General features: G+C 36.5%; 1 protein-coding gene across 1 annotated transcript in view; it reads right to left on the minus strand.

Moving 5' to 3' along the window:
• LOC127922331 (protein LRATD1-like) overlaps window positions 1-12,834 on the minus strand; it is a 28,765-nt gene that overhangs the window by 407 nt on the left and 15,524 nt on the right. The window contains exon 3 of the mRNA XM_052506064.1: window positions 1-292. This exon is cut by the window's left edge and continues 407 nt beyond it. Within this exon, the coding sequence (XP_052362024.1) occupies window positions 1-292 (292 nt within the window). The remainder of the gene's footprint in view (window positions 293-12,834) is intronic.

The raw sequence follows: 12,834 nt of genomic DNA on the forward strand, positions 1-12,834 counted from the left end.
GGCTGTCCTTCCGTATCTCCCCCTCGTGTAGGTGTATCACCTGGTCGTTGAGCTCGTACACAGCCCAGTGAGGTGCCTGTGATGTGGATACTAGCTCCACAAGGTCCCCTGGCTTGCACATGGAGAGCAATGTTTTGGTGGAGTACACGTTCAAGTCCTGGTTTTCGCGGAGCTTGGAGAAGATGCATTCCTGTGAGCAGAATGCGGAGTACTCCAGCTCACTGACCGGCCCGGGGCTCTCCTGGCTGGCGCAAGGGTAACCTCCTCCTCCTCCTCCTCCTCCGTCGTCCACCTGGAATCAAATCATCAATCACATCATCAATCAAAATCAATCACATCATCAATCACATCATCAATCAAATCAATCACATCATCAATCATCATCAATCACATCATCAATCACATCATCAATCAAATCATCAATCACATCATCAATCAATCATCAATCAAATCATCAATCAAATCATCAATCACATCATCAATCAATCATCAATCAAATCATCAATCACATCATCAATCAATCATCAATCACAATCATCAATCAAATCATCAATCACATCATCAATCAAATCATCAATCACATCATCAATCACATCATCAATCAAATCATCAATCACATCATCAATCAATCATCAATCAAATCATCAATCAAATCATCAATCACATCATCAATCAAATCATCAATCACATCATCAATCACATCATCAATCAAATCATCAATCACATCATCAATCACATCATCAATCACCTCATCATCAATCACATAATCAATCAATCATCAATCATCATCAATCACCTCATCAATCAATCATCAATCAATCATCAATCAATCACATCATCAATCAATCATCAATCAAATCATCAATCACATCATCAATCACATCATCAATCACATCATCAATCACATCATCAATCACATCATCAATCACATCATCAATCACATCATCAATCACATCATCAATCACATCATCAATCAACATCATCAATCAACATCATCAATCACCTCATCAATCACATCATCAATCATCATCATCAATCAATCATCAATCAATCATCATCAATCACATCATCAATCACATCATCAATCAATCATCATCATCAATCACATCATCAATCACATCATCAATCACATCATCAATCACATCATCAATCACATCATCAATCACATCATCAATCAATCACATCATCAATCACATCATCAATCATCATCATCAATCATCAAATCACATCATCAATCACATCATCAATCACATCATCAATCACATCATCAATCACATCATCAATCACATCATCAATCACATCATCAATCACATCATCAATCAAATCATCAATCACATCATCAATCAATCATCATCAATCAAATCATCAATCAATCACATCATCAATCACATCATCAATCACATCATCAATCACATCATCAATCACATCATCAATCACATCATCAATCAATCACATCATCAATCACATCATCAATCACATCATCATCACATCACATCATCAATCATCATCAATCAATCACCTCATCATCAATCACATCATCAATCACATCATCAATCACATCATCAATCACATCATCAATCAATCATCATCATCAATCACATCATCAATCAATCATCAATCACATCATCAATCACATCATCAATCACATCATCAATCACATCATCAATCACATCATCAATCACATCATCAATCAATCACATCATCAATCATCACCTCATCATCAATCACATCATCAATCACATCATCAATCACATCATCAATCACATCATCAATCACATCATCAATCACATCAATCAATCACATCATCAATCACATCATCAATCAATCACATCATCAATCACATCATCAATCATCATCATCAATCATCATCAATCAATCACCTCATCATCAATCACATCATCAATCACATCATCAATCACATCATCAATCAAATCATCAATCACATCATCAATCAAATCATCAATCACATCATCAATCACATCATCAATCACATCATCAATCACATCATCAATCACATCATCAATCATCATCAATCAATCATCATCAATCAATCACCTCATCATCAATCACATCATCAATCACATCATCAATCACATCATCAATCACATCATCAATCACATCATCAATCACATCATCAATCAAATCATCAATCAAATCATCAATCACATCATCAATCACATCATCAATCACATCATCAATCATCATCAATCAATCACATCATCAATCAATCACCTCATCATCAATCACATCATCAATCACATCATCAATCACATCATCAATCAAATCATCAATCATCATCAATCAATCACATCATCAATCACATCATCAATCACATCATCAATCACATCATCAATCACATCATCAATCACATCATCAATCACATCATCATCAATCACATCATCAATCACATCATCAATCACATCATCAATCACATCATCAATCAACATCATCAATCACATCATCAATCACATCATCAATCACATCATCAATCACATCATCAATCACATCATCAATCACATCATCAATCACATCATCAATCACATCATCAATCACCTCATCAATCAATCACATAATCAATCACATCATCAATCAATCACATCATCAATCACCTCATCAATCAATCACATCATCAATCATCATCAATCAATCACCTCATCAATCACATCAATCAATCACATAATCAATCACATAATCAATCACATCATCAATCACATCATCAATCACATCATCAATCAAATCATCAATCACATCATCAATCACATCATCAATCATCACATAATCAATCATCATCAATCAATCACATCATCAATCACCTCATCAATCACATCATCAATCAATCACATCATCAATCAATCATCAATCAATCACCTCATCAATCATCATCATCAATCACATCATCAATCAAATCATCAATCATCATCAATCAATCACATCATCAATCAAATCAATCAATCACATCATCAATCACATCATCATCAATCACCTCATCAATCATCATCATCAATCACATCATCAATCACATCATCAATCACATCATCAATCAATCATCATCATCATCAATCACATCATCAATCAAATCATCAATCACATAATCAATCACATCATCAATCACATCATCAATCATCATCAATCAATCACCTCATCAATCATCATCAATCAATCACCTCATCAATCACATCATCAATCACATCATCAATCAAATCATCAATCATCATCAATCACATCATCAATCATCATCAATCATCATCAATCATCATCAATCACATCATCAATCACATCATCAATCACCTCATCAATCACATCATCAATCATCATCAATCAATCACATCATCAATCATCATCATCAATCACATCATCAATCACATCATCAATCAATCATCAATCAATCACCTCATCAATCAATCACATCATCAATCACATCATCAATCAATCACCTCATCAATCACATCATCATCAATCACATCATCAATCACATCATCAATCAATCATCAATCATCAATCAATCACATCATCAATCACATCATCAATCACATCATCAATCAACATCATCAATCAATCACATCATCAATCACATCATCAATCACATCATCAATCACATCATCAATCAAATCATCATCAATCACATCATCAATCAATCACATCATCAATCAACATCATCAATCACATCATCAATCAATCATCAATCATCATCAATCACATCATCAATCAATCAATCATCATCAATCAATCACATCATCAATCACATCATCAATCAAAATCATCAATCAATCATCAATCACAATCAATCACATCATCAATCAATCATCAATCACATCATCAATCACATCATCAATCACATCATCAATCACATCATCAATCACATCATCAATCACATCATCAATCAATCCATCATCAATCAATCACATCATCAATCATCATCAATCAATCATCATCAATCAATCACATCATCAATCAATCATCATCAATCACATCATCAATCACATCATCAATCAATCACATCATCAATCAAATCATCAATCAATCACATCATCAATCAATCACATCATCAATCACATCATCATCAATCACATCATCAATCACATCATCAATCAATCACATCATCAATCACAATCATCATCAATCATCATCATCAATCACATCACATCATCAATCAATCACCTCATCAATCACATCATCAATCAATCACCTCATCAATCACATCATCAATCACATCATCAATCAATCACATCATCAATCAATCACATCATCAATCAATCATCAATCAATCAATCATCAATCAATCACATCATCAATCACATCATCAATCATCATCATCATCATCAATCACATCATCAATCAATCACATCATCAATCAAATCATCAATCACATCATCAATCAATCACCTCATCAATCAATCATCAATCAATCACCTCATCAATCACATCATCAATCACATCATCAATCAATCATCATCAATCACATCATCAATCACATCATCAATCACATCATCAATCACATCATCAATCACATCATCAATCAAATCATCAATCAATCATCAATCAATCACATAATCAATCAATCATCATCATCAATCACATCATCAATCATCATCATCATCAATCACATCATCAATCACATCATCAATCAATCACATAATCAATCACATCATCAATCAATCACCTCATCAATCACATCATCAATCAATCACATCATCAATCACATCATCAATCAATCATCAATCACATCATCAATCACATCATCAATCAAATCATCAATCACATCATCAATCACATCATCAATCAATCACATCATCAATCACATCATCAATCATCATCAATCATCATCAATCAATCACATCATCAATCAATCACATCATCAATCACATCATCAATCACATCATCAATCAATCATCAATCACATCATCAATCACATCATCAATCAATCACATCATCAATCACATCATCAATCACATCATCAATCAAAATCATCAATCACATCATCAATCAATCACATCATCAATCAATCATCAATCATCATCATCATCATCATCATCATCAATCACATCATCAATCACATCATCAATCACATCATCAATCAATCAAATCATCAATCACATCATCAATCACATCATCAATCATCATCAATCACATCATCAATCAATCATCAATCAATCATCATCATCAATCACATCATCAATCACCTCATCAATCAATCACATCATCAATCAACATCATCAATCACATCATCAATCAAATCATCAATCACATCATCAATCACATCATCAATCACATCATCAATCATCATCAATCACCTCATCAATCAATCACATCATCAATCACATAATCATCAATCACATAATCAATCACATCATCAATCAAATGTATTTTAGAGATATCATCAATCACATCATCAATCAAATCATCAATCACATCATCAATCACATCATCAATCAACTCATATTTTGAATCTTTTCATCAAACATCATCAAAGAGCCATTCATTTGGCATCATCATTCACTCATCAATCACTCATCTTTTTTCAGCATCATCAATCAACAATCATCAATTATCCTCAGATAAACATCATCAATCACCTCATCAAGATCATCGGTCCATCATCTGCAGATAAACACATCACTCTCCATCATCAATCACATCATCAATCCATCATCTGCAGATCATCACATCATTCCTCTAAGATCGGTCCATCTCTCAGATAAACATCATCACTCCATCATCAAGACCTCATCAATCTCTGCAGATAAACACATCACAATCTCCCATCATCAATCACCTCTGCAGATCAAAACACATGATTCCTCTCAGATCGGTCCATCTCAGATAAACACATCACTCAATCTAAGATCATCAATCTCATCTGCAGATAAACATCATGATTCCTCTAAGATCAATCCATCTCTCAATAATCACATCATCCTCTAATCATCGGTCCATCATCTGCAGATAAACACATGATTCCATCATCAGAGGGTCGGTCCATCATCTGCAGATAAACAATGACTCTCCCAGATCACATCATCAATCACATCATCAATCACATCATCAATCACATCATCAATCATCATCAATCAAACACATGATCTCCATCATCAAAGATCATCGGTCCATCATCTGCAGATATCAACACATCATCAATCCATCTAAGAGGGTCAATCACATCATCAATCAGATAAACACATGATCAATCTAAGAGGGTCAATCCATCATCAATCAGATAAACATCATGATTCCTCTAATCAATCATCGGTCCTCATCTCAGATAAACACATGATTCCTCAAGATCGGTCCTCATCTGCAATAAACACATGATTCTCAGATCGGTCCATCATCTGCAGATAAACACATGACTCAATCCCAAGATCACATCATCTGCAGATAAACACATCATCTCAATCAAATCATCAATCCATCATCAGATAATCACAATGACATCATCAATAAGATCATCGGTCCTCTCAATCAGATCATCAATCAAATCATCAATCCCATCATCAATCACATCTCAATCAATCATCAATAAATCATCTCTGCAGATCACATCTCAAGAGGGTCAATCCATCATCTGCAGATATCAACACATGATTCCTCATCAAGACATCATCAATCAATCATCTCAGATAAACACATGATTCTCAAGATCATCAGATCAAATCATCAGATCAAATCATCAAACATCATCAATCAATCATCAATCCGATCATTCAATCAGTGCGTCAAAAAAATCACATTTTCAAAAATATTTTTTACAGGCCATCTAATAAATCATCAAACATCATTTCAATCAAATCATCAATGGTATCATCAATCACATCATCAATCACAGGGTCAATCAATCATCAATCAATCATCAATCACATCATCAATCAAATCAAATCATCAATCAAATCATCAATCAAATCATCAGGGGACATCATCAATCAATCATCAATCAGAGGATGGATCACATCATCAATCACATCATCAATCAAATCATCAATCACATCATCAATCAATCATCAATAACAGTTATCCATCATGGAGGGGACATCATCAATCCACAGGATCATCAATCAAAGGATGGAGGGGACATAATAATCACATATCCACCACAGGATCAGGGGACATCATCAATCACATTATCCACCAGAGGATCAATCAAGTTATCCACCAGAGGATGGAGGACATCATCCATCAAGGATCAGGGGAACATCAATCACATCATTTAGATCATCAGATACATTATCCACCAGAGGATCAGGGAACATCATCAATGATTTAGACCAGATATCAATACATCATCCCCAGGATCTTTTCAATACAACGTATTGTATGACTCATCAAAAAAAAAAATAAATTACCTTATTTATTTGCATTCAAAATCTCAATCAGATGGTCCTCCAATGGTATAAATCATCAATCATAATCAATCACATCATCAATCACATCATCAATCAATCATCAATCACATCATCAATCACATCATCAATCACATCATCAATCAATCATCAATCAATCATCAATCACATCATCAATAAATCAAATCATCAATCAACAAAGGTTCCATCATCAATCACCCCATGACCACATCATCAATCACATCCTCAATCACCTTTCAAGTTACATCATGATGATGTTAATATCATCAACCCCATCATGGCTGTATGGATGGGGACAGTACATCCAATCAAGCACATCACATCTGGGAAACAGATCATCTTACAGTCCTGATGTCTCTGAAGGAGATCATCAATCCATGAGCTGGTCTACTTCATCAATCTTCACATCATCAATCCTCATCAATGCCATCATCAATCAATCATCAATCAAATCATCAATCACATTTCAATCAAATCATCAATCACATCACATCATCAATCAAATTATTTTAGAGATATCCAACTAAAGATAGAATCAATTTGTCATTAGTGTCGGGTCGTTCGCGAATGAACAGCTCTTTTTGAATCTTTTGGTAAACATCGGTGAAAGAGCCATTCATTTGGTGACAATTAATGTAAGAAATAACACACAAAGTAATACTTGAATATCGAGCTTATAGGCATAACTAAATTATTATGGTGGGAGATTCTTATACTGTTTTAAGTACCTCAAAAGTAAAGGAAATCCTCTATAAACTATAACTCTCCTAAGAATATGAGTATCTCTGAATATGAGGGGATTTATTTTTATTTAACCAGGCAAAGAACAAATCTCTGCAGATAAACACATGACTCTCCAGAACAGAGGGTTAACGGTCCTTCTTCAGGCAGAACACATGATTTGTACTCTAAGTCAGCTCGGTCCTCTCTGCAGAACATGCATTCCTCTAAGAGGTTATTAGTCCAACTCTGCAGATAACCACAGGCTTCCCTGCCGTCCCCATGCAGATAAGGGACATGATTCCTCTAAGAGTGGTCCCTCTCTGCAGATAAACACATGACTCCCCTAAAGCACATACACCTCCTAAGAGGGTCGGTCCTCCTGCAGATAAACACATAAACTCCCTAAGAGGGTCGGTCCTCTCTGTAAACACATGACTCTCCTAAGTCGGAAGTACGGTCCTCTCTGCAGATAAACACATGATTTAAGACTCAGTTTTTCTGCAGATAAACACTTCCTGTTTGGCCATGACTCTCCCAAGAGGGTGTCCTGCAGATAAACACAGTGTCCTCTAAGAGGGTCGGTCCTCTCTCAGATCCAGTGATTCCTGCTGAGTAGTTTGTCCTCTCTGGGGATAAACACATGATTCCTCTGTCGGTCCTATCTGCAGATACCTCTCCTCTCCCAAGAGGGTGTCCTGTCTGCAATCTAAACACATGATTCTCCCTAAGAGGTCGGTCCTCTCTGCAGATAAACACATGATTCCCTAGAGACCATGCCCCAGGTCCTACCTGCACATGACTCCTGCTGTCCCCAGTCCACCTGGCTCTGCTGATAAACACTGCTCCCCAGTTTCGGTCCTCTCTGCAGATAAACACATGATTCTCCCATGCTGGTCATCTCTGAACATAAAACATCTTGGCCTCTGAGGGTCGGTCCTCTCTGCAGATAAACACATGACTCTCCTAAGACCCGGCACTCTGCCAGATAAAGGACTGGCCACCCTAATAGGGGGTCTTTCTGCAGATAAACACAGGTTTGACTTCCTAAGTTTTGGTCCTCTCTGCAGAAACATCCTAGGAAGCTTCTACACCTGTCAATCTGGTTCGTTTGCCGATTATTCTCAGTGCGTGTAAAAAAAATGTCAGCTGATTTTTTTACAGGCCATCTAATAATTTGATTTCATGATCTGCCATAATGGTAAATAGACCTACAAACCCATTTACAAGACCCTAGTACCAACTGGTGTAATTTTGGGTCAGTTTAGGATCATATGTTTTATCATTAAGAATGTGGGGACAAATATTCAAATAAATAATTGAGAGAATTATTTATTTCAATATCATCACTATTGATCCCCCAGAATTTTGGCCCATTTTCCACAACTGGTAATTTTGCCTTTAGGCCATTTGATAGATACAAACTATTTGGAGACAAATAACAAGTTATCCACCAGAGGATGGAGGGGACATGTGATCAGTGAATAGACCAGATTTGTTATCCACCAGAGGATGGAGGGAACATGTATCAGTGATTTAGACCAGATAGGTTATCCAGAGGATGGAGACCCATTTCAGTGATTTAGACCCTGACTGATACAGCTCTTGAGACTTTTCAATATATCCACATTGTATTACTCCCTCAACCATTCTATTTTTTGCATTTAAAAATCTGCCAGATGGTCCTCCACTGGTATAAATACTTGATAGAACTGCAATACAGTACTGCAGATACACGGTTGGGATGCTGTTTGGTTAGAGGAGAAATATGCACAGCCGTCCCCCCTTTCCCTCCAAACATAATGCGGTATTTCAGAACGGGTGAACAAAAGGTTTGTTTCGTTATCAAACCAGATGACATTTCTAAAAACGATCTTTGTCCCCACCTTTCCCGTAGTCTTGCTTTTTAATGCAGTTTTGGAGCACCCCGCTGGCTCCTATGGATGGGGACTTTCACATGTCCAGAGAGCCATGATTCTGGGAAACAGATACTTTTGTCCCTGATGTTCCTCCAGCATCTTCACATGGTCCTTTGCTGTTGTTCTTTCATCGCACTTTTCACACCAAAGTACATTCATGGGGGAGACAGAACAAAGGATCTCCTTCCTGAGCGGTAAAGTTGCATTTCATGGTCAAAATGGTGTTTCCAAAACTTATTTTTGGCTATACAGGTGAACCTTGCAGGCGTTTGGAAATAACTCACAAAGTAATACTGAGTTTACTGAGGAGGCTTGATAGGCATACTTTTGATTTTCCCATGATGTCAACAAAGAGTTTTGGCTACCTCAATGGAATGATGTAAATCAGACACTGAGTTTAGAACCTTGAAATACACCCACAGGTACACCTCCAATTACTCAAATTATGTTAATTAGCCTTTTAGAAGTTTAAGCCATGACATAATTTTCGGAATTATCCAAGCTGTTTAAATGCACAGTCAACTTAGTGTATGTAAACTTCTGACCCACTGAAATTGTGATCCAGATAATTCTAAGTTAAATAATCTGTCTGTAAACAATTGTTGGAAAAATGACTTGTCATGCACAATTCCAGTGGGGATAGGCGTCCTGTCAACGGGACAGTTGTAAATCATGCAGCGCGTGTGTCACGATCGCAGATTTTAGAGAAACAAAAAATGTCGGTACATGTAAGCGTCTTATATCAGCTGAAAGCTTAAATTCTTGTTAATGTAACTGCACTGTCCAATTTATCGTAGCTATTACTGTGAAGAAATGCCATGCTATTGTTTGCTCCTAACAACAAAACACTTTTTTTCACCGCGATAGGTTTGATATATTCACCTCTGAAGGTTACTTACATTCTGAAATCTTGCTCTGATTTATCATCCAAAGGGTCCCAGAGATGACATGAAATAATTTTTCATATCGTAAAAAGGTCCATACAGCATGCACGATCAATTTTGTATTTCCACTCGTTCAATTTGCAAAGAAAGGAATCTGTGAAAATCTAACCCTAAACGTTGTTTGAACCAGTCAAATCACATTCGTATTTATTCCTCAGAGATCCTAGAAGGTAACCAGACTTCACTATATCATTAGGAGTGTAGTATATCCTATAGGTAACCAGACACTGTATCATTAGGGGTGTAGTATATCAGAGATCCTAGAAGGTAACCAGACTTCACTATATCATTAGGGGTGTAGTATATCCTATAGGACACCATATCAGAGATCCTAGAAGGTAACCAGACTTCACTATATCATTAGGGTGTAGTATATCCTATAGGACACCATATCAGAGATCCTAGAACGTAACCAGACTTCACTATATCATTAGGGGTGTAGTATATCCTATAGGACACCATATCAGTAACCAGACTTAACTATATCTAGTATATCCGACACCATATCAGAGATCCTAGACTTCATTAGGGCTGTATATACTATATCATTAGGGGTGTAGTATATCCTATAGGACACCATATCAGAGATCCTAGAACGTAACCAGACTTAACTATATCATTAGGGTGTAGTATATCCTATAGGACACCATATCAGAGATCCTAGAACGTAACCAGACTTCACTATATCATTAGGGGTGTAGTATATCCTATAGGACACCATATCAGAGATCCTAGAAGGTAACCAGACTTCACTATATCATTAGGGGTGTAGTATATCCTATAGGACACCATATCAGAGATCCTAGAACGTAACCAGACTTCACTATATCATTAGGGGTGTAGTATATCCTATAGGACACCATATCAGAGATCCTAGAACGTAACCAGACTTCACTATATCATTAGGGTGTAGTATATCCTATAGGACACCATATCAGAGATCCTAGAACGTAACCAGACTTAACTATATCATTAGGGGTGTAGTATATCCTATAGGACACCATATCAGAGATCCTAGAACGTAACCAGACTTAACTATATCATTAGGGCTGTAGTATATCCTATAGGACACCATATCAGAGATCCTAGAACGTAACCAGACTTAACTATATCATTAGGGCTGTAGTATATCTATAGGACACCATATCAGAGATCCTAGAACGTAACCAGACTTCACTATATCATTAGTATATCCTATAGGACACCATATCAGAGATCCTAGAATGTAACCAGACTTCACTGTATCATTAGGGATGTAGTATATCCTCTAGGACACCATATCAGAGATCCTAGAACGTAACCAGACTTCACTATATCATTAGGGATGTAGTATATCCTATAGGACACCATATCAGAGATCCTAGAACGTAACCAGACTTCACTATATCATTAGGGATGTAGTATATCCTATAGGACACCATATCAGAGATCCTAGAACGTAACCAGACTTCACTATATCATTAGGGATGTAGTATATCCTATAGGACACCATATCAGAGATCCTAGAACGTAACCAGACTTCACTATATCATTAGGGGTGTAGTATATCCTATAGGACACCATATTGGGTCAGTATATCCTATAGACACCATAGTGAAGCCTTCATGGCACGCAGATGACAAGGACGGTCTTCACTTGATTGACTGTAACTTTGTCAAATAAGCACCAATCGGGGTCAAACAAAGCTAGCTAGATAGCCAATGAGCTTTACGGGAGTATGCGGGAGTACGGGAAAACCCGTATCTGTTGCAAAATGTAGCTGCTAACCCTGTGCGATAAGCCTTTTCCTTTTGGGCAAAATTTACAAGAATATGGAGAGTTATGAAGTTATGAAAACTGGGTGTTTTGCAAATGTTGAACTGACAATATGGCTGGAAAAGTTCAGTCAAAGTCCAA

Source organism: Oncorhynchus keta, unplaced genomic scaffold (genome assembly GCF_023373465.1).
Source record: "Oncorhynchus keta strain PuntledgeMale-10-30-2019 unplaced genomic scaffold, Oket_V2 Un_contig_2532_pilon_pilon, whole genome shotgun sequence".
Taxonomy (NCBI): domain Eukaryota; kingdom Metazoa; phylum Chordata; class Actinopteri; order Salmoniformes; family Salmonidae; genus Oncorhynchus; species Oncorhynchus keta.